Source organism: Pangasianodon hypophthalmus, chromosome 29, assembly GCF_027358585.1.
Source record: "Pangasianodon hypophthalmus isolate fPanHyp1 chromosome 29, fPanHyp1.pri, whole genome shotgun sequence".
Taxonomy (NCBI): Eukaryota; Metazoa; Chordata; class Actinopteri; order Siluriformes; family Pangasiidae; genus Pangasianodon; species Pangasianodon hypophthalmus.
In genome coordinates, this window is record NC_069738.1 from 15,474,567 (window position 1) to 15,501,520 (window position 26,954).

General features: G+C 38.3%; 1 protein-coding gene across 3 annotated transcripts in view; it reads left to right on the forward strand.

The window, feature by feature from the left end:
* Positions 1–26,954, forward strand: part of col11a2 (collagen, type XI, alpha 2) — a 73,301-nt gene that overhangs the window by 14,305 nt on the left and 32,042 nt on the right. The window contains exons 5-12 of one of the 3 annotated variants that reach the window (XM_053231267.1): positions 1,202–1,364; positions 7,753–7,875; positions 14,842–15,684; positions 23,894–23,947; positions 25,633–25,674; positions 25,867–25,929; positions 26,213–26,287; positions 26,749–26,835. In XM_053231267.1, the coding sequence (XP_053087242.1) occupies positions 1,202–1,364; positions 7,753–7,875; positions 14,842–15,684; positions 23,894–23,947; positions 25,633–25,674; positions 25,867–25,929; positions 26,213–26,287; positions 26,749–26,835 (1,450 nt within the window). Of the gene's footprint in view, positions 1–1,201; positions 1,365–7,752; positions 7,876–14,841; positions 15,685–22,503; positions 22,726–23,893; positions 23,948–25,632; positions 25,675–25,866; positions 25,930–26,212; positions 26,288–26,748; positions 26,836–26,954 lie in introns of all 3 variants that reach the window. The other 2 variants (XM_026928366.3, XM_026928367.3) reach the window with 2 other exon arrangements.

Here is a 26,954-nt window from a genome sequence, read left to right on the forward strand (position 1 = left end):
ACTTGACACACAGGATATTAACAATATTTATTGTGTATCCTGTGTAGCATTTATCTAATCTCTCAATTACTTACTTACAAGCTAATTGATTCAAATAGCTTCACTACTCGCTGCCCATCACTGCATAACACACACTTCATGACACGAGAAAACATTCGTCTCGTAGCCTAGTGATTCATTTGAGACCATGTTCAGTCATTTTCAACCCACTGAGGTGTTAAAGCACTGACACTGAGGCTGAAGAATGATGATGGACTGATAGAGCAGGAAAAATGGATAAACATGACGTAAATGTGTGACGCAGCTAGAAACCCGGATAAGGAAGAAAAGCGAAGATCACACACAGCGGTTAATAATCACGATTCAAGCAGGACATCGAGCTTCCGCTGTTTCTCACAGTGACCACAAACTAATGATTACAGCTCATGAAAACACACGTTATGTCGTGAACTGAACAGTGTAGTGTAATGTAAAGAGTTCACACTCGTTAGAGGAGGTGTTTTCTGTTGTAACCTGCTCCATCATTTCCATCGTTTACTCTAAACTAATCGATAATGAATTTTTTAGGAACGAATTTTATCAATTAGTGATTGTCAAAAATTTTTTTTGACTTGCTGACATTTTCATCTGAAACTCTAATATGTGCTTAATGTCTCTCCTGATTATTCTTATGTTTGTGTTAAATTAATGATGACTTACAGTACTGTGTAAAATCACCCTAAAAATACAGATTTTGTCTGAATACAGATGTTTATTTTATGACTTCTGCATTATTGGGTCATTAAAATACATTTTAGGGTTTCACACAATACCATTAAATGTTACAGAAAAATGTCAGCAAAGAAAGTATCATATTATATAATAAACCTAATGAAAGCTGTCAGGTTTTGCCTGATAAAACAGAAGCAAGTGTGAAATTCAAAGTTTTCAGAAGAACTGAAGCAGATTCTCCAAGATATTTAGAATAACTTACCAACCAATGTCCTTATAAAACTGCACAACATGTACCTGAGACTACTGATGTATATATTTTTTTTAAGGCAAAGGGTTATCGTGCAAAATATTGACATTATTTATGTAGAAATGTTTCATTTCATTATTTTTAAGGCGTCTTTGCTTGAGCATTTCTTTACATGTGCCTATGACTTTAGCACAGTAGTGTATGTTAATATTTTCCGCTTTCTCTCCATCAACCCTGCAGGTGGCACCGCATTGCCATCTCTGTGCAGAAGAAAAATGTTACTCTTCTCCTTGACTGCAAGAAGCAAATGACGCGCCCTCTTCCCAGAAGCAACAAACCAGTGGTGGACAACAAGGGCATCACTGTTTTTGGTAGTCGTCTGTTGGATCACGAGGTTTTCCAGGTCAGTTGTAATTAATTGTACAATGAATTTTGGGAGCATTTAAACCTCTACCTGTTGATTTGCAACACCATAGACTCCATAAATCAGCATCTCTCTCTGCAAATTTTACATTCTGCACTTGTGAAGCAGTTGGATAAATGGCCTGAGACTCTCGAGACGCATAAAGAACATAAAATTTTAACCAGGTTTTCAACAAGCATCGAAATACACACATTCCTTAGAGACTCTAGTCATGTTGAGTTGATTTTTGTTTTTGATTTTTGTTTATAGCCACTCTGAGTGTAAATGCAGTGGGTATTGTCACCTCACAGCTGGTTTGATTGTGAGCTTGTGTTACTGTCTGTGTGTCCACGTAGGTTTCCTCTGGGTTCTCTGGTTTCCTCCCAAGTAAACTTAGTATACACTGGTGGCTGGTTGCTTATAAATCCAAACATTTCCGCAGATTGCAGTTAAAAATCAGTTCATCCAACACATCTTTTATTATTTATATATTTTAAAAAGGAGTCAGAAGAAATACAGTTTGCGTGTTCCTGAGAAAGCTGTCAGTGATGAGTCCTCAGATCTCTCAGCCATCTCTCATGTGGTTTTTCTTGTATTATAACACACTGATTTGGCATGTGAGTGAATCAGCCCCCACTTCAGGGGTGTTTAAAGACTTTTTAACCAATTTAAGTGGACTTAGTGCCCCCCCAATCTGGGCCATATGTGAATCCTCCAAATGAACTCAAAAAGCGAACCGAACTTCAGAGGTGGTCCGAGTACGGTTAGTTTCAAGTCTGCTTCCTCATTTTGTTTCTGAAATAAATTTAATTTTTAATTTATGATATCTTATGGTGTAGCTGCTCAGATGAAGTTCTATTATATCCCTCCTAACCCCCAGGGGCAGTTTTTTAACACTTACTTACTGAAAGTACCCAACACACCATCACTTTACTCTACTCACCTCATACCATGTTGGACCTTTTGTGTATCTTGGAGCTGTGTGAAACAGCTTGTGACACTGGTCAGTGCTGCAGGTATAACCTGTTCTCTAAAGCTGGCGATAGACGTGGGTGGTTGGTACAATCTGAACTACTGATGTTCAATCAACCCTGTGAAACCTATTTTAAATACCAGGGTCGCTTTTCAGGCCTGTGGCCGAAGAAGCTCTGGAGAGAAGAGCACACATAACCTGGCAAGGCAATACCATAATCAAGAAGGCGAGGACCTGCTGACCCTTAAGAATTCCCCAAATGGGGGAATTTCGACTGCATAATTTCCACAAGATGGTGGAACTTCCCCAACTTATCCCATGGGTCAACTGCCAAAAGACCCCACACCAATAGAGAATCCCATAGAGCCTGTCCATGAAGACTGCAGATGAAATGCGCTACATCGCAGCTGAATCAGATGAGTGGATTCTGATGACTGATCTGATTATTTTCAGAGTTGATATTCAAGGGCAGGCATTTGAATGCCTTACCATTTGAATGCCTTACCCTCTGGCCTCTCTCTAGAGCTGAGGTTAAGAGAATGCTCTGTCTTACATGGTAGCTCCATGAGCAGTCTCAACCAACAGCCCGGGAAGTGACAGTTGCATTCAGAGGTGGTGCAGTGGATCTGGGAAGTTGTTCAAAAATGGTGTGCAGCCTGTTTGGACCCGGCGTGCAGCCCCAAAACTAAAGTGATAGCCCTTTTTCAGGGGCTACTGATTGGTGGCAAGTCTCTATTTATGCTGATTTTGCATGTGGAAGCCATTTTGCCTGACCACAGCACAATGGGCTACTGGATGCTCATAGCTACATTTCTGGAAGAAGTTAGGCAACTCCATCCACCACACATCCCCAGGAGTTGGGGGCATGGGATCCCCTTGTGTTGGTGTCCCTTAAAGCCTCTCCATATGGACCCATACAGGATGCTAGTCTGAAACGGGCATCAGTGTAAACAGCTAGTGATCTCCTCAGCAGAACGGTGGGAGAACCGCATGCCTTGGTGATGGGCTTTCCCTGCATGCACTGGCGACTGCATGGTTCTGGAATGACCTTGTGGCCAAACCCAGGTTTCCAGCCTAAACTTATGTATCTGAAATTTGTGAACCAGGCAACTAACTTCAGAGTATTTTAAAAAAGTCAATTTATAGAACATTCTCTACTGTGTCCAGTACGTGCCTGATGGCACTATTTGAACTGCATGGCAGCTATTCATTCATCAGAGCAGTTATTCATCTGTTTCAGGATGATGCGTACAGGATATGCATTAGAGGATGTCCAGGTGATGAAATGCCACTCCTGGTGGTTATCTGGTGTTTGTAGACCCACAGGTACATACGTAACTAGCAGTTTGTTAGCATTAGTTATGTAGCTTGTTGCAATCGCCAGTAAAATGATTTATTGACCATTTAAGTATAGGGACAGTATATATGCTATTAAATTTTATAGAATGGTACTAAATTAGGCGCTGGCTCCAGAAGCATCCATATCATGGTGGAAAAGGGCTAAATAAAGGCCTACACAGTGAACACTTCTTTAAATTGATTGAAATTTAAATTTGAGCAGATTGTTCAAAGTGGGAAATCTGTCAATGAAGTGGTCTTGCTGTATTTTTTCATGAAACAGGTGCAACACTTTGAATGGAAATGATGTGAGAATTCGAGAAAGAAATTCACTTCTGCTAGCAGAACTTTTCCCTTGGTGCCAGTTTTCTTTAGATGAACTTTAGCTGAACTGGTGATAACAGCTCTGAAGCCATGTCTTCATTTATAAATAACTTATTAACAAATTCTTCTCTTTGCATTTTCCCTTTGCTTTTTGAGAGTTCTATGTTTCACTATCACGCCATTTCACAGTGACGTTTAAACCCTGTGCTGTGGCTTGCATTGCGATCGCTTGCATCTAGTGCCGTCAGAAATGAGAAATGAGATGAAAGAGACAAGCTTGTGTGACCATTTCTTATTAATGGGAAGTTTACAGGAAATAACAGGAATCAATGGCTCAGAAGTTACTAGATAAAGATATCAGCAAGACCTTGTAATATAATGCATGAATGAGTCCTTTTATAGTGGAAAGACAGGAAATGACTGGAGAAGGGGAAGTGTGTGTGCAGTAGTCGGGGAGATAGCCCTCTGCTGGAGGTGTGGAGGTGTCACAACACAAGCTCGGGTTGCAGTTACATATACTGACCTGTACTGTCATGGATAAAAATAATAAAAGGAAGAATAGACCACAAATAGACTGTGAATGAGTATGGGTTCATGTATGAAGGGGGACTGCATCACATGGCTGTTACTACATGGTTTTAATATATAGATTTAATTAAATCCATATACGTAAAATGTCCACAAACCATGGAAAAAAGAATCCACACCGGCACTATAGACCATAAACCTGGCACCACTCATTAATAACTTCATTAATTCATCTTCAGTAACCACTGTGTCCTGCTCAGAGTCACAGTGGATGCAGAGCCTGTACTGGGAACACTGGGAATGAGGCGGGAACACACCCTGGATGGGACGCTAGTCTGCCGCAGGACATTTTGGAAATATGAAGTTTAATTTATAACTAGCTCCTACGATAAACCTGTCATGTGATTTGCAAGTTGAAGTGGAAATTTGAAATAATTATATTTAGCAGTCAGATGGCATTTTCTAATTCAGATCTATCTGTGGTTTAGCCACAGACTTTACAGGTTTTGACCTCTTTTTCTCCAGCGATAACAGAGCCACAAGAAAACGACACTTCTTTTTGAGCTCTAACGGCATTCAGACCAAATTAAAAAGATACCCAACCCCAGATAACAAAGCCAAAACACTGAAGGTGAAAGGATGCGAAAGGTGCATTTGTTTTTGGTAGCAGTTACTTTCACTTTGCCTCATTTTTTCTGGATAAACTTTGACTTGTGAATTTTGCAACTTCAGTCTTGTGAGCCAGTAAAAAAGGCTGGTGGTTAAAAAATGGAAGCTCCACTAATTATGAAGTAGTGATCTGTCCAGACTTTTGCTGACACGACTGATTATTGTGTTGAAGCCAAAATGTGTTAAAAACTCCAGATCTTTTTTGTGAATTATTTAATTTCAGCTTCAACACATTGTTTCATGATTAATTTCCAATGAAATCCAATGAAAACCTTAGGACTAGTTACAAAGGTGCTTTTTTTAAAAAAAAAAAAAACTTTGAATAATTGCAGAAAAACAGTAAGGTTTGTAAATTGTATAAAAGTTTATATTTGCAAATATTTGCATATTATATTTGCAAAATATAAAACATGATAACTTAGTTACTGCTTAGCACGAGCACAGACACACACACACACACACACACACACACACTGTCACAATTAAAGGAGTAAAACATCCTACATGCAGGAGCTTCAAGATTTATTTGCATGCTTTCTGACCATTTCATAAGCTGACCAGCCGTAATACAGCGTCCTGTCAAACAGCAACAGTATCATCAGGTTTCCTTTAACGGTGCTGTCTGGCGGTTAAATATACACTGACAAACTTAACATCTGCCCTTCAAAAGCCCACAATCAAGACCATCATTGCATAATATGTTGTAATATTCAAAACATACAGTAATTTTTAAATGAAACAGTATTTATATATGTTATTTCCTTAAATAGTTATTTTCCCAAGATGAAAAAGTTGTCTCATATTATTAAAGATATTGCCAGTATACAAAGATACAATAAAGTGTAGCCTATGTTCATATAGTATAGCTTCATCGACTAACTGGTAGGAAGCGCACGTGTGAGAGGAGACTTCGCATAGTTTTTTTTAAATAAAGGTTTTATATACCTGTATGAATAACATAGCATATTTATTGTTTACACTTTCTCCATTATGCACAATGTTACCTTGTTGTTCCAGATCTGTGATTTTAAACGGCCCGCAGACAAACCAATCACCTTATTTCATACGCTAGAATGAACAGAGCTAATACTGCGTTATCTGGGATTAAAGAAAAACAACTGAACAAAAACTATATACACAACTTTAACAATTAAAGTTAAATTTCGATTAAAATGTACCTACATGACGTTCAGCTGGTTTTAATGCTGACGACGCCCCAAATATTTCCTTATAGCGCGTGAAAAATGACCACTAGAGCATTAAGCTACTTCACATGCTGAAAGGTTTGAACTCAGGGAAGGAGCTGCAGCTGATTCGACCACCTGAGCGCTGATTATCTTTAAAGTCAACAGGCTACTCTTATCATCGCTAATGTGAATAAGCTAGCAGTGTAACCTATGTTAGCTTTTGTTAGCCTGTGTTATTCTTACTCTAGACTCTAGCTAGCTAGTTAGCCGCTAATGGTTTCCATCTCAGTTACATCAAGCGGAAGCAAGAAAGTGGACACATTGACTAAATCCAATTAATTTTCATTTAATTAAATGAATTATACGATCCACCTCCAGACAGATGTGAAGACTGATGATCGGCGCTTCTTCGTGATCTTCTGACGTTCGATTGGATTTGATCTGCCGCTCAAGTGCAAAAACATCACATATTAGGAAAACTGAATGCTTACGGTTATAACATACAAATGCAAAACCTTCAATACGAACTATAATCCAAACATAAAAGGCATGATGTTAAAAGCTATGTTATTATGAATAGTGTCGAGTATGCTTGTCTAAACTTTCTCCATTTGCCTTCCTTGAAAAATATATTTAAGATGAATGGATTAAGAAGATTTTCATCTAGCTCTTAATATGGAATATTATTTCCAATATTGACTTCAGAGTGACTCCATATTAATTGGTCATTTTGATTAAAACATATCAAAATGATCAACTAAGAGACATATCAATTGTTTCATATTTATTAAAAATCAATAAAATATTCCAGTTACTAAAAGAGAAAGTGCTGTTCCTAACAGAGTTTATGGCCTTTTACACACAGCGTAGGAGTTATTTTGAAATCTCACAAAATGTGCTGTAACGTCATGAAGTGACACACGTGCAGTACAGATCAGGTCAAGTATAAAAAACATGAGTAATGTGTGCTGTTTTACGCATCTATTTAAAAATCCTGGGGCCCTTCCTCGTGGTCCGTGAGCGTTGACTCCACTTAAAGAAGAAACGGCCCTGCTGTGAGGTGACAGTAAAGTTTAAGTCTAACCTGAGCAGGGCCAAATGAAGAAGAGAATGAAGAGTGGTCAGGAAAAGAAGTTGTGAAATAGTCAGAGCAGTTTAAAGGGAACACCATAATAACCAGCACTGCTTGAGAGAGCCGCGCTTGCTGGAGGTCCGTGATGTGGAGCTAGAGCTACGGACAGTACGCAGGACTGGTAATTAATGTATTCCCACACCGATACTGTCAGGTGTCTAGTCTAGTGTCCTGATGGTGCTTGATGACTTTTGATGATCGATTCTTCATCTTTCATCGGGTTATGCTTCTCTACAGGGTGACATCCAGCAGCTGCTGATTGCCTCCAACCCTCAGGCAGCCTACGACTTCTGTGAGCATTACAGTCCCAGCTGTGATTCTCCTCTGCCCAGGATTCAGGCCCAGGACCCCAACACTTTTGTGAGTATCATTCACACAAACACAGTGCTTGGAATTGTTGTGCTACACAGACCTGTGAGTGGATTCAGAAATGAAAGCTTAATTTAATGTAAAACAGCACTGGGTATGATTAGGAGCATACCGTTTTTTTTTTTGTTTTTTTTAATAATACATACATTGTTCAAGTCTGAGTACATCTCTGGTTACAGCTACAGTCATCTTTATTGCACACTTTGCATGACAATCACGGCATGATCTTATGTTTACTGAGACGTTTGTGTAGAATGATTAGGAATCAGACAAACTGTTCTTTCCATATGAATAGCAAATGTTTTATTTTATCTCTAATGATTTGTTGTACATTTCATAGTTAGAAATATTCACAGAAATTTGGAACGAGAGAAAAAATGCTACAAACCGAGCTATGGATTTTTAAGAGCTTACATGTGTAATGCAGGAATTACAGGTGGGGTGAGACGGAAAATAACGCTAAATAAATATTTAAAGACTGTTTCAGACCCGGCAACTTTTACACGGTTTACATAGGAGCTTCGCATTTTAATAACAGAATGCAAAAAATACAGCAAGAGAGCAATCTTCTTTTTTTCCCTAAAGAAAACTTTTGGTTTTTGCCCCGAAAGAGAAAAAAGGCTGAAAATTTTGACTAGAAAAAAAAAAGATTAAATATGCCTAAAAAGAAGTATCAAATCTAACACATTAAAAATAATGTTAATGGTAATTAAAAGTAGACAGTGATTTAAACCCCTGTTTGTTTGCTTTGCTCTCCTGCGACGGTCACGAGGAGCATTAGACACGCGGTTAAAATGATTTTATTGAAGATGTACTGTTATGAGTTTTCGCTGTGTTTACCTCCTGCTTCTGTGGTATTGTAAGACTTGATGATATTTAGTTTTATTTATTTAATTGTAGTTCTTTTAGGGGTGAAAGTTCGTTCATATATTCACTGTAATATTAGGACTATGAACAAAACTAATGTGGATTGTAAACTAGTTAACACTCTGCAGAATATATAGAGCGGTGCTAGAACATGCTGAAGTAGACTGTGTATAAATGTGTAGTTTGTAGTTTGCAGTAAATACAGTTTTACACACAGTTACACACATTTCCCATTCGTTGTAAAGTTTCTACACACATTCCTGAGAGAGGTATTAGATGAACCACGACCTCAAATCGTGTACATCTCAGAGATTTTCCATCTGATATTGTGGCATTTTCTACAATTTCTAGCATCTGAACACATAAAACCTTCATGATGACAAATTTGTCGGTATTTCAGATGTCTGTTGTTCCGCTAAAAGATTTTGAAGGTCATTTCATTTAGTTTAAAGGATTAGGTCAGAATCTTTCCTTAACATTAGGGAGAAGACTGTAGAGAGTGGTAGGGCTGAAATGAAACCCAACAGGGAGAATACGGTGATTTATGCTGCTGGATTACAGAAGCAACTCCAGCTCCAAGTTAGAGTTTTATAAATTGTGTGTCAGTCTGGGAAAATCTGTCACATGTTACTGTTTGGGAAAAAACACCAACAATTATTTGAAAGTTGGGTTTGGCCAAAATTGAGTGTCACTGTGATTGACAGGAGAGAGAGAGAGTAGGCCCCTCCCATCCTGAGAACACAGCCATTTTTCCTCCCTTTTGGCCACGGATGCCTGTGGCTTATCAGGATTCGAACGCAGTTGTAGCAGTAAATGTAGTCAGTCTACTCGAAGATGTTTAAAACCTTGCTTTTCTCATGCAATAAATGTCATGCTTTGATCAAATGTTTTGGGTATTTACATGCCATAGTGAACAATAATCAATTCAGGTTGTGATCAGACACCAACTATCAAACTGTTCACAAATGAAACCTGTTCCATTACACTATCATCAAAACAGAGAAAAAATGTTTAAATGACTTAATAAAAAGAAATTTAGCCAACAGAACAGAACTCACTGAATTAATCAAGCATTAATTTCCGCACTGATTGAAGAGTGGTCAGAGATCAGACGAGTGAAGAGATCAGATTCCGGTTCCTCAAGTGCCACGAGTAACTTTTACTCAGGTGATGAGACACTCACTGATGTGGATGATGCTGGTAATCAAAGTGAGAACTCACTTCCTGTCGTAAACTCCTGCTGTTTTTTCCATCAGTAGATTGGTTTATAAATGTAGAGGTAGACGAGTGGAATAGGCTTTCAGTGGAATAGGAATGGAATCGTTACATGCAGTTTTCTCGTCAGTGAGACACATGCAAACGTGAAATATATTTCAGTTCAGGAAAACCTGTAGAAAATGGCAGAATTTGTCCATGTGAAGAGTTTTCCCATTTTGTCACACAGGTACATAGACTGCTTTTCTGCGCTGTCCATTCAGATTATTAAAAATGACATGCGTGTAGGTCATGCTTCTGTGATTGCCACATTTTCTTTAGTAGAAGCGTCAGAGACGGGTTTTTCAGTAGCATCTAGACCACAGCCTTCAAACACAAGCATTCGCCTTTAAGGCCAAAATAATAATCAGCCACAGAAAATGCTTAAGGAATATTCAGATCATATTTTTTTTCTACATAAAGTAAAAAGAAATATGAGTACAGTGATACTGATGGCAATTCCTCAAATAAACATCTCATAGGATTCTAATATAATGTCAGTATATTTCTGCATGAATATAGTTATAATTATCTTATTAATCACAACAAATTGTCTTAATGTAACAATATGGCTTCTACCCTCCTTACCTGGCAGCTTATAAATATCATGAAAATTTAGAAATTTTATAAATTTAGAAAATGTTAAAATAGCATGAAGAAGTAGAAGTGCAGCTGCAGAAAGCTGAAGGTTGTCAGTCGCAGCGAGTGACAGGACCAGCCTCAGTCCTCAGCTCTGTCTGATTAACGATGGGTGAGATTTCTGTATTAACACCTCACGACAAGCACGTAACACAACTCTGTGTACAGTGCTAGATGAGGAGGAACCTGCACCACATGATGCAGACATGACGTATGATTGTATACAGATGGCCTTGATCTGTCTAATCAAGCAAAAAGAAAAAAAAAAAGGAAAACTGCGATCTGCTGAGGGGCTAGTTCACGCCAAGCTGCACAGAACACTGAAGCAAATTTCAGTTTGTTCTGCAAGATTTGCTTTAGGAAAAAAAAAATTAGAAAAACCTTGATTGAAAATGATAGACTTCCAGCACACAGAGCCTGGACCCCTAATAATAAATGTTAGTAGCTAAATGCTAACCTTGTAAAATGCTTGGTGAAACCTGATTGGCCGATGGCGGCCATGTTTTTAAGGAACCAGGTCATCATAAAAAAATCCCCTTATAGATTAACGGCTAGATGCAATACACCAAATTTCAGCTTATTCGGACTATTTCTGAGATACAGTTATCTGAACTTATCTCAACTCCATATGGAAGACCATGACCTAAACTGCAGAATCTTGTCTCAACTCAGAATCTTGTCCTGAACGTGGCTTTCAAGTTTTGTTTGAATTCATGCAACAAATGATGAGATACACCTGTTTGAGTTAATTAGACTCCACCTTGCTACAAGTGATTGGCATATCATGGTCATATATATATATATATATATATATATATATATATATATATATATATATATATATATATATATATATATATATATATATATATTTTTTTTTACAAATGTCAACATGTTTCTAATAATGGTTGAGGTTCAGACTCTGCTGAGGTTCAGACTCCTGCTGACCACCACTTTTATGAAGATAGGAAAAACAATCCTAGGGCTAGTTGCAAAATCTTAGAAATCTTAGTGAGTGAAGCTAAATAGTTCAGGAGATATGGTCCAAAATGTAAAACACTGCACTGTAGCACCACCATCAGGACAATTAGGACCTGGCTTGCCTGAGTAGCGTGAGGGAGTGTTAGCTATTGACCAAGTGTCTCTACGACTTATGGTTTGCTCTGCACAATTCTTTTTATTGGAAGAAAAGAAGAAAAAGAAATTTAGCTGCAAGTGGTGATGTGCGGGGTCCAAGCACATTTGCGAATAGAGGCCTGATATATGAACATAATTTTCACGTTTCGTGATGGAAGCTCAGTGCTGATCCTTTGTAATGCCTGCTGAAAGCTGATTGGCTGTTGGTGGCCACTGGTGGTTTTGATGAGCCAGCCATTATTAGGAATACAATTACAGCTGAACACAAAAATACAGTCTCCCAAATTTCAATCTGATTGGACTTAAGGATACTGAGAAAAGGCTATAATTAAATTTAAATTCAAATTAAATTTAACTCCGCCCCTACTGGGGACCATGCCCAAACCTTTGCAGACATGTCAGCATGTTTTGGATAATTATTAAGGAGTGCTTACTTCAATCGTCAAGACTTGAACATAGGCCAAACCATTGTTCATGAATTTCTGTCATGTCAAGTCACACAAAACAATGAGAACACGCATGGTTAAAAAAATCAATATACAATAAAATCCCATACAGCAGAATAAAGCAGGTCTGACAAACACTCGATCACTCCTTTATTTCTCTCTCTCTGTTTCTCCCTGTCTGTCTCTGGCAGGTCACTTAAAGATCACGTATATCATTTTTCAAACAAACGCAATACAACAATAGCGGCAAACACAATAGCGCGACATGCCGTTACATAAATTCATTTATAAATAGATGATAGATGATAGATCAGAACAGAAGCGGGATAAAGTGCTCATGTCACGGAAAAGCAAACATTTTCAAACATTTTCCTGTAAACATTGTCAAACTTTCTTTCATTTCTTTCATTCTAATCCATACAGTCCACATATGATAACGAAGGTGCAAAAATAGCCGTTTAATTATTCACAGTTCTGGCTCTGACTTTAATGAAGTGCGGTACAGGACAGCCAATCAGAACAGAGGCCAGTGAACATACGGATTTTATGACTTCTGCATTAAGTCAATAAAAAAGTTATGTAAACATTAATTCCAACAAAAATGACATGTTACAGAAAAACGTTTGTATATCAGCATCATACAGTATTACATAATAAACCGCTTTTCAGACAAAAACATAATAAAGTCTGTCAGAGATTAGCAGCAAAACCAGAAGCGAGTGAGTCTCCAGAAGAGCTGGAACAGATTCTCCACATGATCAGTAAAACCCACCAGCTAATCAGACCTGAGACCACTGATGCAGTTTAAAAAGCAATGAGTGGTCACACTTTTCCTGCTCTTTATAATACATTTATAAAGTGGATGTTAGGAGAAAATGTAAAATATGGGCATTTTAAACATGTTTAAAAATTCTCAGTATCAGCTAAATAGAAATATGACGCAATGTTAACGTCACATGCTGGTAAAAGTTTTCTTTTTTAACCCGCTTCAAATTGAAAATGCAGAAAAATGTTTGTGATTTCTGAATTAAAATGTTAAAAAGGACTGTATGCACATAAATCATGTACTGACTATAAAAGCACAGAAAGAGCCAATCGAGGATACAGACACTGGTCGCACCACATGATATTTTCGCGTTCACTCAAAATTGAGGACCAAATCAAAACTTCATCTCACCAAAGTCCATTATAAATAAATAACATTATAAGATTTCTAATAAAATTATAGATTTACAGATAGAATTTATTTTACACTGTTTTCTTGAGGTCATACCAAATGACAGACATGCAGTATATGGCAACTATACAGCAATACTGTAAAGTGAAAGTTTGATAAACCTTTTAGATGTTACATATGCTTTCTTTGCTGGTCCTAGTTTCTCTCTAAATCATCTTGTAATGTGTCCTATGTCCTTTACGTGCTGCGTATTCTATATGCTTTGTTTGTGTAAAATATGTGGATTTGTGGATATGTGGATTGTGTAAAAAATGTATACTGTATCTTGTATGCCCAAAAGTAATTTGCAAGTGTGCACATAAAAATGTACAGTTAGATTTTCAAATTAAGAAAATCCATTATAATGCATACTCTCTGGCCACTTTAATAGGAACACCTATACACCTGCACATTCATGTAGTTATCTAATCAGCCAATCACGCGGCAGCAGCACAGTGTATAAAATCAAGAGCTTCAGTTAATGTTCACATGGCTGTTGGTGCAATGAAGGTCATTATGTTTTTTCTTGGGCCATCTTATGTTCTTTTTCTCTGGTATTTCTGCATTTATTATTATTATTAGACGCGACACACTGTGTTGACTGGAAAGTTTATTAAATATTTCAGAGTGAGTGAGTGATTTTATGCAGCTTGTTGGGGTTGTTCTGGTCATTTCAGGTCATGTTTCAGTGTCCTGACCTTGCTACTGTTTGTCTGTGAAGCAACACTTGCTTTTGGATAGTCTCAGCTATTGATACGGCCTCTGTAGTGTAATTTGGCATCTCATGTTCATGTCCGTACTGCAACAGTGGTAGTAGTGACACTTAGAATGGTCAAGGAAATCTCAGAATCTCTGAATCTGTGTTGCTTGTTGCTGCCATCTCTCTGCTCGTGCTCAGTGTGCCGTGGTCTCTCTCTGCACAGTGTGCCAGTCAAGCATCAGTTTTTCTCAGAACCTTGTTCTCAGTGTCCCTTTAAAGCACAGCCTTTCTGCTTTTTAACACCATGAATAGCACTATTGAGGAATACAGTGTTAAACTGCACTGCTAGCCTAGCAACACTTCTTATCCTTCACATGTCTTTTTTAATGAATTATTTTGAATCAACAAAAGAATATTCAATATGTACTTGCATAAAAGTATTTCTTTTTGCATAAATATAGAATATTGTGTTTAATTCTTTTCAGCAGCAGACTCAGTGAGACAGTCAATATGCCAGCGATCTTAATGTCATTATGCCATCAAACACCAACCCTTCTTTTTTTTCTCTCCTCCTACCCTTCCCCACTACTTTCAATCCCCCTTTTCTCTGTTTTTATCTTTTACTTTCCCATTACATTAATCATCAAAAACCAAAATACAAATACTGCACTAAAAACAAAACAAAACAAAAACTGTAGGGCAGCAAGACAACCAAACCCATATCTCCCACTAAGACAGCCAAATCTTATAAAGCAACAGCTAGCGCAGCTAAATCAGCTAAAGCTATACCTGCTCCAGCCAAGCAAAATAAAGTAGGCCTACACTCAACCAAATCTACCATGACTAAGCTTGCCAAGACCAGAGTTTTACATTCTGGCATTAAGTCGACTGTATCAGCTAAACCAGGCCCTGATCTAAAACCCACTGTAGTAGTAAATAAGAAATTAAGTAACAGTGGCACAGCATCTGAAAATAAAAAGCCTGGTGCTAAAATTAAAGTAAATGGAATTAGCAATGGCAAGAATAAAGCTTACAGCAATGGTAGAATAAATATCAGTGGTAAAGTCAGTGCAAATGGAAAGGCAGCTGTTAAAGCAAATGCTTTTGCTAAAGCCAACAGCAGTAACAGAAAGGCACAAGTTGTGAAAAAAACAAATGCTGGCACTAAAGGCAGTGTCAAAGTAGCTGAAGAGAAAAAGATATCAACAGTGAAATCTAAGAAAGCTTATGGCACGGTGGAGAAACCTGTGGCCAGCAGGTATAAAGTAGACAAAGCAGAGACAGAAACAGTTCAAACAGGAGTTTCCAAGCCAAAGGCAAAGATTTTAGCAAACCGTCTAATCACCAAACCCATGCAAAGGAAGACAAAACTCCCAGCTCACACACCTTCTGCAGCCCCTGTCACCATCACAGAGAAATCCGTCAATAGCATCAAATCAATGTCGAATCAGTCCCCGCCCTTCGACAAGCCTGCAGTCAGTGGCATCACCATCTCCACTCCAGAAAAACTCAAGACGAAACCAGCCAATGGTTATAAACAGGTACAAAATGAAGAGCCCACGTTGGCTGTCCAGATCTTTATTTCCAACCTCATAGTCAAGCAACTAAAACCTCTACCCACAAATTAGCCCATAGTGAGAGTGTTGGCCTAGAATTACACCTTCCAAAAGAAGTGTTTTTCACAACATGCTGAAAAATGATATTTCAGAAACACTCTGACTCTGGTATTTGGAGAAGAAATCTTTTAGGTATTACACACTTACTGTGACATTCCTGATTTTGTAGAAATCGGCAAAAGCAGGTCTGTATCTGTCTACAAAATCAGAAATACAGTATAGTCCAGCCTGAGTATTAGCCCATGCACACTTCCACTGCCATTTCCTATAACCTATCATTTTTAGTCCACTTTATCATGAAATATAGGTTATAGTGGGCAAGTGTTAACTGACTGGTTTCAGTAGATACCCACAGTATCATTTCTTAAGAACTTGGATTCCCACTGATCTCAACTACTTTTACTATCTGTTCAAAACACAAATTTAAAAAAAATTGACTTCTGTATCTTACAAATGTTTTGGATCAACTTTGCCCATGTATTAACTCAGACCCAACCCTAAAACCCAGCCCAGGTTTGTTCAGCTGCAGGTTAAAATGAACAGTTTCATAACTGATAGAGCATGAATAAATCATGCTAGCAATGGGCTGACAATGCTCAGGCTAAATGGTAATCTTCCTGTTTTACTGTTTAGTTATTGGTATAATTGAACTTCAGAATATGAATTCAATTTTTCAGTTTTTTTCTTTTGATTTTTAGAGCTAGTGACATTTCCTGAAATACCTTCATACGTACTAGCTTTGCATTTTATTGGCTCAGATGCAAGGTGTGTCTAAGAATCAGGAAGCATGTGTAAAGCCTTAAAGCCTTAGACATTCTAGCATCCCAGCAATGAGGTTGGAATATACTGACCCACTGGACCCTCTCCACCGTTTCATATATCAAATGATCTCAGCGATCATGAGAAACGATATGATCAAGCGGAATAAACTGTGACACTACTGCATGAGTATCTAGTCTTCTTTGTGTTTGCCCACACTCTCCTGTCACTGTCAGTCTGCACACCCTGTTTCAGTGTCTGCTAGTTCACAGAAAGTATGTGTGTAAGCATGCAAACGTTTGGTAAAGGTAATGTTATGGGCCCACACATGAAACACTCCTAGCTCTAGGTAACACATAACACATAATCCTCCCTCTCCTAATTACTGTCTTTGTTTTTCTCTGTTTCTGAGAATTGCTTCTTTCTCAGACAGGTTTGAATATGAGTGATGCAGTTTCACAGAAGAACTACTGCTGCGTTTGTTAATAGATGACGAAATGAAGCTCTTATGTGGCTCTTATCTAAACCATGTGCTACTTTATCCATTTAAATTCTGCTCTTATTCAGACTCATCCATGAAGAATATACACTAAAGCATTTCTTTGAGACTGTGGTTAATAATTATTCTTGCTTTTTTAAGGTCTGTATTGTTTAAGGTCTGTTTCACAGAAGAGATGCAAAATACCAAAACTTTACGTAATCTTTATTAAGCAGGAGAGAGTTGAGATGGAAAAGTAAAAAAAATAAACATTTAAATCACTTTATCAGACCATGATGCCAACCTCTGTCACAATTACAGCTCACTCAATAATACAGCAAAAGATCTGTTTTTCATAATAAAAAAGCATATGAATCTGGAATGATTGACAGTCCCGCCCCCTTCCCCATCTCACCTCAGTAACGTTCTCATCCGCACTGATTACCTGCTCGAAAGGTGCGACAACACGACGCCTTCACCTTCTGTCACGGTAAATGGAGAATGCTTTAGGTTCATTATTGTAAAATAAAACACACCAAACATATCTAACGTTAGTCACATATATAGTTAACATCACTTAGCTATATGTACACTCACTGTCCACTTTATTAGGAACACCTGTACACCTGCACATCATGCAGATGCAGGTCAAGAGCTTCAGTTAATGTTCACATCAAACATCTGAATGAAGAAAAAGTCTGATCTCTGTGGCTTTAACCGTGGCATGGTTGTTGGTGTCAGATGGGCTGGTTTGAGTTTTTCAGAAACTGATGATCTTCTGGGATTTTCACACACAACAGTCTCTTGGAGTGAAAAACAAAAAACATCCTGTGATTGAAGGCTGAAACCCCTTGCTGAAGAGATAAGAGGAGAATGAGCAGACTGGTCTGAGCTGACAGGAAGTCTACAGTAACTCAAATAATCACTCTTTACAACTGTGTTGAGGAGAAAGGTATCTCAGCATGCACAATACATTGAACCTTAAGGTGGATGGGCTACAAAAGCAGAAGACCACATCAGGTTCCTCTCCTGTCAGCCAAGAACAGGAATCTGAGGCCATCATGAGCACAGACTCACTGAAACTGGACAGCTGAAGATTAGAAAAACACCAGGTGATTTTTTTTTCAAATGTTCAAATCAAGGTTCGATGTTTTGTGCATGCTGAGATGCTTTTCTGCTCACCACGGTTGTAAAGAGTGAATATATTAGAGTTACTATATCCTTACTGGCCATTTTCCTCTGACTCTCTTATCAGCAAGGTGTTTCCACCCACAGAACTGTCTCTCACTCAGTGTTTTTGTTTTTCACTCCATTCTGTGTAAAACTCTAGAGACTGCTGTGTGTGAAAATCCCAGGAGATCAGCAGTTTCTGAAAAACTCAAACCAGCTCGTCTGGTACTAACAACCATGCCACGGTTAAAGTCACAGAGATCACACTTTTTCTTCATTCTGATGTTTGATGTGAACATTAACTGAAGCTCTTGATCTGTATCTGCAGGATTTTATACTTTGTGCTGCTGCCACATGATTGGCTGATTAGATAACTGCATAAATGCGCAGGTGTACAGGTGTTCCTAATAAAGTGAACGGTGAATGTATTTTGGAGGCACCGAACATGGTCAAAAACGACACTCTCGGTTTTTAACCAAAAGAGAAAAAAAGGCCAAAAATTTTGACCGAAAAGAAAAGAATAAATAGACTTTCAAGTAATTGTAAGTTGTAAGTTTGAATGCATCTGTTCTAGACCTATTCTCTAGTTACGGTTCGTCACAAAATGGTTAATTTGACTATCCCAATGTCATAGCATGGCAATGTGTCATTTTAAGTTAATTTAAGTCAAAAAGCCATGGATAAAAGTATTAAAGATATTAATGTAAAGTTTTATGGCAGTAATTTTGATCCTGGCTTAAACTTTGTCTTTTGTACAATAATCTCACTTTAGAACACACACATTAGACAATTTGCCATAACGCACCTTGTGCATTTACATCAGAACTTAATTAACTCACTAGTCTTGATTATTCAACTCTCTAAACCTTCACCACCAATCCTCATCAATCTTTTCACGGCATGACCAATCAGGATGTAGATTCTGCATACTCTGAGACTGACCACACCCCCACAGAAACAAATTACTATCACAGCTTGAAGGAGGAAGCCACCCCACAGCCAGACAGTCAGGTGACTGGACATGAAGTGTTCACAGGATAAGTAACACATGCACGCTAGTCTGCTGAAATCAACGATACTGAATACTGTGTATTCAAAGTCGAGTTGATCGCACACAGTGAGGATTTAATACTGAAATAACACACATTAGTATTCAGACCTTAAATATTTACCCAGGGAAAGTTATGCTTATTCAGAGATGGGTTAAGCACATGCTCATGTTTAGGGGTAGCTATGAACAATTTTCAAAATATTGTAGCTTTTTCAGTAACAAACTACTTTATCTTGCAACCAAATGCTACACCGCTGCTTTTTGCCTTTTCACATCACTTAGCTGCAAAAATGAAAAGGTCACAGTTCATTTTCCTCAGTTTGACGAAGTAGCTTGAGTGTAGTTAGCTTCTTTTATTTAATGTCTTTATCAGAATGGCCTTTCTGATAGGCTGTGAGCTTAGCAATTGCAAAGTAGCTTTCCTTACACTGCGCATCAGACTTTTCTCAAGTTCAAGCTTCCTAGATGGGGTTTTCAGTAATATATAGACTGCTGCCTTTAAACACAGGCCATTTCCTTTGAGCCCGAACAAATCTGGGATAGAAAATACGGACTGAAGAAGAAAAATGTTTTCTTTTCCTTTGCTGTCAAATCTAATACAATTTAACATTAATGCAGGAGACATTTTAAAGGTGAAAAATAAAAAAAGTCTAATGGCGAGCATCGAATAAACACCTAATAGGAGTCTAGTGTGTGATGCTGATGTGTGATCCTGAAACACCTGTACTGCTGTAGCTCCTCTGGATCTGCCTGATTCATCCTGATACTTCTTCTGCTTGGAGCTTTCTGCATTAGGGACTAAAGATTGCACTGACCAATAAATAGTGTATGCCCAAGACTCGACCTAGGTTCAGTGGATCATCTCAATACCTAAAAACGTAGAGTGTAATCATAAAGACTGGGATGCTCATACTGAACACGTAGTTACTATTTGAGTTTATAGTGTACAGCTGTGGAAGTGTAATGATTTATAATCTGTTAATGATTTATAAACTATCCGCAGTCACCCGGAAGAGGATGGGTTCCTGTTTGCTTATAAAATAGCACTTGTGTGTTTACTGTGGGCAAAACGTAATGTAGTCATGAGATACTAAATTAAGGTAATAGCTCTTATGCCCAAGGTTATGTCTAAGATGTGAATATTGAATATTTGGGTAATAAATCCCCACTGTGCACATCTCAACCCTGAATACAGCCCAAAAAATGCTACTCAGAAGTTCTGGGAGAGTTACACATGTGCTGTGGAGTTGAAACAGAAGCAGAGGCATGTCTTAGTTACGCGTGATTCTGACCTGGGACTTAATCCCATTGCTTCTGCACGATATTGGTATTAACTCCAGTATTAACTCCAGTATTAAGTCTAGTGTAAGATAAATATGACAATTAAGTAGCTGTATTGTCTCTTTCATTGTAAAAACATTTTTCTTAATCTCAGACATTGCTTATTGCGATGAGTGAACTCTTTATGGATAAAGTTATGAATTAACTTATCTAATTATCCTTCAAACCGTGGCTGTGTTTTCTTTAGAGAAGAATGCATAGAGTTAACAAAGACATTGCCATTATTTTATTAATAACAAATTAAAATTACACACTCAATTGCGATTTCATTTTTTCATGACATCATTAATTTTTTGTGCATAATTAACTTTTTGTGCACAAATATAAAAAATTATAAGCAAAATAATAGAATGTGCTGGATCAAGTGCTATTTTATAAGTTATAAGGGTGATATGAGTGTGGAAGCCGTGCTGTTAAATGAAACCAAATTTTGGTATTTTGAGTCATAATTAAAACTAGGACTATTCATTATAATTCAGTGAACTGGCAATATACTGGACTCTGTTTAGATGTTTCTTTCAATGCTTGCCATCTTCATCATGCAGTATATTATCATATTAGTTTTTTATTTTTTATGTGTTTTATGTTACATCATATTACATTTGATAGAAAATAAAGAAAAAACACCATTTCCTTCTTCAGTCTGCATTTTTTTTATCCCCTGATGTTTTTTGGGCTTAAAGGCAAGGGCTTGTGTTTTAAGCCAGTGGTATAGACACTATTGAAAAACCCGCCAACCTTCTTAAGCATGTGCTGAACCCATCTCTGAATACGCGTAACATTCCCCATGTGAAGGTTTCCAACCCTGAATACGGCCAACTGTTAGTTATAAAACTAGATATTACAATGGAGATGTGACCAGCCTATGTACAAATACCGTACAGTACCTAAAAATCTGCAATAATGTCATCTCTTATTAACATAAATCTAACAGCTGTAGTGCCATGTGTGGCCCTGGACCTTCTCTCCAAGAATAATGCATAGCAGTCATTTTATCAACTTTATTTAAGGGACAATTTTATGACGTACAAGATTTCCTCTTCTTCTGTTCTTATATTAACTTTACAACTAACATCACCATCTTGACATGAAAGAAATCTTGTAAAATAGGAGCCACCCAGGAGTCAGAGGCATTGACTACAGAGAATACTCTACAGCATGCATTACTTCTTAAACAGCCAATGATCTCCTGAGATTTTTGAGTGAATTATTTTTGAGTGAATCATTTAGCTTTTACACGTAGAAAACAAAACACCCCATACGGTAGTTAGATTTAAAAAAGAAAAAAAAAGGGTCCGGTGTCAAAGCTGTGCTATGAACAGGTTTGTATTTAATTATGGTATGAAGTTGGATGTGGAAATGCGCAGGGAAATGGTAAGTGGATGGTAAGGAACTGATAATATGCACTTAAATCTAGTTACCAGCAGCAAGTTGAGTAATATAAAGTAAGTGCTTGATCATATGCTTGTGTTTCTCCCGTTATGAATAATAAGATGAATAATGGTACTCAGGTAACACTTCTCTGGTTTATTTAGAACATAAGATAATGTAGTATAGAAAATATAGCTGCTGTTCATTAGGGCACAATACACAAGACTATGGTCAAGCATTTTCACACACAACCCATGCTTATGGCACCTGATATGCACAGAGAGACTGTGTGTGTGTGTGTGTGTGTGTGTGTGTGTGTGTGAGTGTGTGTGTGAGTCTGTACAGCTGCAGGTAAGGCTGATTGTTCTGATTCTATGCTTTCTTTCTTTCCATCTCTTCCTGTTTTATGAATTATGTTCCTCTTATTCCACTTTTCCTTTTTGGATATCACTTTATTCCTTATCTCACCCCACTCCACTCCATCCTCCACTCCGTTATTATTTTTCTTCTGCCACATGCTATTCTGCTATTATCTGCTCTGCTGTCCACATTCATTCTCAATGACATGGCCCAGGTGCATGAGACTGTGGTGGGTGAAGCGGTAGAAGAGGCCAAAGAAGTTGGTGAGAGGGTGTCTCAAACAAAAGATGAGGCGTTTGCTGAAGAGTCTGTGACAGGAGACTTTGGAATGAAGGAATATGAATATTCCTACAAGGACTACAGTGAGCCTGTTCCTGAGGGAGACACTGTGGGTGACGTGGGCCATGCCCTGGCCGCTGTCACCCATGAGGGAGGTGTAAGTCATGTTGTGCTTTCCTGCAAGTTCTCTTTTAAGCTCTTGAACGTTAAGAGGTGACAGAGTTAGACTTGTAGAGGCATCTTACAGAAATGGAAAGAGACTGGGTATAGAGATAGACTAAGCTTATCCAATGTTATTCATGTTTATTTTAACTCAAATGTGCATTAGCTGTAAATTTCATTCTACATGGTTCCTTTGTCAACACCAGTCTTCATGACTCTCTGAAAGATTCCACTGCAAACTCACATATTGTGCTTTGTAGTATGTTTTTTATTATTAGTATTCCTTGCATATTACAGAATTTGCCCTTACAGACCAGAGTAGTCCATGTTGGAAAATGAAAAGGGGAAATTTGTTCTTGATCAGTAAAAAAACCAACAACTTTTCCCTCCAATGCAGTACCAGCCTGGATAGTTTCATACGTATGCAAGCATAAAGTGTAAAAGCTTGTAAATGCCAACATGGATGAGCATGCTGCATTCTTTTATTTAGCTAGAAAACCAGAGAAAAAACATTAAAGATACCAAGAGCATTCAGTCTGTCTAACAAACTGACTTCAGAAAACCAGGTCAGAAGATATACTGTGAAGATCTGGTGTCAGAGATCTACTTAACTTAACTCAGTTCAATGTTAATCATTTTGAATTGCCTTAAATTCATCACTCATAATTAGTGACAAGTGAGAAAATACAAGACAAGTTTACAGCCTTTTCAGTATACCTGGCATCTGTTCCACTGGGGAGACCTGCACCTGAGGTTTGACTGAGCAAGCATTTACTTCTGCACATTGCAAAGTCACACAAACGATGGTGAAAGCAATGTTAAGTAAATGACTCTGGAAAATGAATATTCCATTGAATGATCTGTATGGCTTTGTCACATGCAGTGTAAGTGAGCTCTTAAGCACATTGAGGAACACACTGATCACTGAAATATCTTTGGGGTTAGAATCTTCCGGATGTGTGAAGAAGATTCTGTGACAGACGGATCTTGTATCAGGACGTTTCTCAGTGAAATCAAGTGTCAGTCAAGTGCTCACAGTTTGATGGTTTTCATTTTTGAATGGTTTTAAAAGCACTATTTTTTGACAGATGTCGTTGAAATTGGACTTTTCTTTGTGAATATTGACTGGTGTGTGTTGCTGCTTACGTATGTGTGTCTCTCAGGCTCCTGTGAAAGCCCAGAAGGGAGAGAAGGGAGAGCCTGCTGTCCTAGAATCTGTAAGTACTATCTTTATATACAGGTTGTTTATAAAGGCACAAACACAATGAGTTGCCAGTTTGTTAGCTGCTTTCACACAATTTGATTAACTGAGAGCGCAGCACGGCACTGAAACACCTTATAGCTTAATGACGATAAAATCCAAGCTTAATGATGGCTGGAGGATGTGATGTCTATAGAAATCTGTGTGGTTTTTAACACCAAGTTCAACCCCGGCCTCAAAAGCGTCCAAGAACGATTCTGGATCAGCCTCTCTGAGTCGGCATGCACAGCTGATCTGCCTAAAAACTAGCTGAGTGGATCCACGCACACATCTCTCCCCAACACGCAACGTGATATCAAAGATATCAAAGATACAACAGTCCATTAAATCAAATGGGAAAAAAAGCTTTTCCAGTAACATGTCAGTGCTTCAGTAACCTGCCTGCTCCCTGGATCTCAACCCTGTTGAACATCTTTGAAATGAAACGGAAAGAGCAGTATGTAGCAACAAGCTTCAACCATCCAATTTTCAGCATTTTCACAATTCAGTCATTTCCACAAAATAGATGTACCTAATAAACTGGTAGCTCAGTGTATTAATAGTCAGTACAAAATGCAAAATGATTGTTGGATAAATGCAAGAGCAGCATGGTGAGGAAGGGGTTAGTCATATTTCACGCTTAGTCAGAGCTGTCTTTATAGCCAGGGAACTGATTTTCTGATAGAACAGTGAACAGTGACAGGAGCGATGGTTGAACCTTGATATGTGACATGCAGAAAAGAATCTGGATCGTCTGCTACCGACTGAACTGCACTGGCAGCAGGCTCGAAACAGACCGCAGCAGCCATCCTTAAGATGGTGGCAGTTCTGTCACATCTGATGGCCAGAGGTATTAGGGTACTTCCCTATCTGTCGAGGTGAAGAGATGTAGGGAGCTCCCCTGTGTAATCAGAGACTGGTCCACTGGGTGATGGAAGTTATCACTGTGGCCTACAGTCAGACCAGGCTCTCTGCCCCTATCCTTACATTCCACTCTACAAGGAGCATCTTGTCTTTATGGGCATTACTTAGAGGCGTGTCACTCAGGGAAGTCTGCTCCAGGAACCTTCTCCAGGTTCGACAAGTGTAACATCCCCCTCCCAGTGACGTTAGTGCAGCAGTCTCTCCGAAAACCTTTCCAGTCTGTTCCTCATGACACTGTGGTACACGTTATCCAGATGATATTCATCTTCCCCGGCTTGTTACACTCACCACGTAATGCCTATGGCCCTGCGAACGCTGGATATCTGCCAGGGTTCTATGCCATTTGGAACCAGCATCAATCTGGTGCAAACTTGGGGAGAAGGTTCCAGGGAAAGATGGGTACATGTCACTGGTATTTATAGTAAATACTACATGATCCAGTTACTTTTTTGGAAGAAGATGCCATGCACAAAAGAAGGTGACTAGCATTCTAGTGTCTCATTCTAGTGGCTCTGTTACTGCCTTTGCAGACTTTTGCATGTTCTCACTATGCTTGTTTGGTTTCTTTTTGGGTCTCCAGTTTCATCCCACTCCTCAAAAACATGCCAGTGGTTACTCTCAATTGCCCCTAAATGTAAACGAGTGTGTGAGGAGGTTTGTTAATCCCCGCGATGGACTGGTACAGGAGGTATCCACCATGGCCCTGACTGTAACCCTTTTATTATTTTCATCTCACAGGGCATGTTGATTGAGGGACCACCAGGACCAGAAGGACCGACAGTGAGTACATCTATATTAAAGTCATTCTGTAATATTAACAGAGCATTTTGGATTGTGATTGTGAGTCTGGTGCATCAAATCTTTTCTTTTTCATAAATCAGTTGTTACAGTCATTATACCTTTTTCTTGAAGACATTAAAATCTTGTATTTCATCTTTTCTTCATGCAGTTGTCTTTATTTCTTTACCGCAGGGTCTCCCTGGCCCTTCAGGGCCTCCAGGACTGCCGGGCTCTGTGGGTGATCCAGGTGAAAGGGTGCGTTTGTATTGAAAACTTGTTAGACAAGTGTGTTTATAGTGTATGTGTGTGAGAGGTATATATAGTGTATTGACTAACATTTTGTTTATGAGTGTTGTCTTGGTCATGGGTTTATAGGATTATATTTTACTGCCCAAAGAATAAAATATTAAAAGTGCACAAGGCATTCATAATTAATAATATGTCTTTAATTAAATGCAATATAATAAGTATTAATGTAAGATTAAAATTAAAATTTGTCACCATTTTTTTTTGTACTTCTAACTAACTCCTTCTTCAGGGTCCACCTGGGAAAGCAGGTCTGCCCGGAGCTGATGGTGTGTCTGGACCTCCTGGGTCATCTATCATGCTTCCTGTAGGACAATCATGTTTCTTCTTTGATCTTTTGTCATATCTTCTCATAAATTTTAGCTCAGTGTGAGATTTTGGGAAAAAAATCATTTAGCAAAATGCCAAAGATTCAAATATTGATATTTTAATTTTAATGAACATAAGACAAAATAATAAGGTAATCCTGCTGGTACCATTGTTGTATAAATTATAAATTATATACTTGTAGGATGCTAGCTAATGTTAGCTTGATGACACCATTACCCTGGTTAGATAGCTAATATAGTCTTACATGATTGAACGACTACATGGTTGGGTAAAATGCATGAAAAAAAAAATCACTGTGTTATAATTTGCAGTATGTAGCTTCTCTTTTTTCACAATTACTGGATAGTGATTTGTAGCTGTTAATGCATATTTTCATTCAAAAGATTTTTAAAGAAATGTCCTCTAATATGTTTGTCAATGGTCCTTTTAATCCAACAGTTCCGCTTTGGACAGAGTGGTGGGGACAAAGGTCCCGTTGTCTCAGCGCAGGAGCTCCAGGCTCAGGCCATTCTGTCTCACGCTCGGGTACGTAGCTCACATGAGTGATAAGTAAAAGCAGTAGTGATTAGTAAAAAGTCTCGCGGCTTGATAAGTTTTTTATGAACTTGATTGGATGCTAAACTGAAACGATTGGATGCTAAACT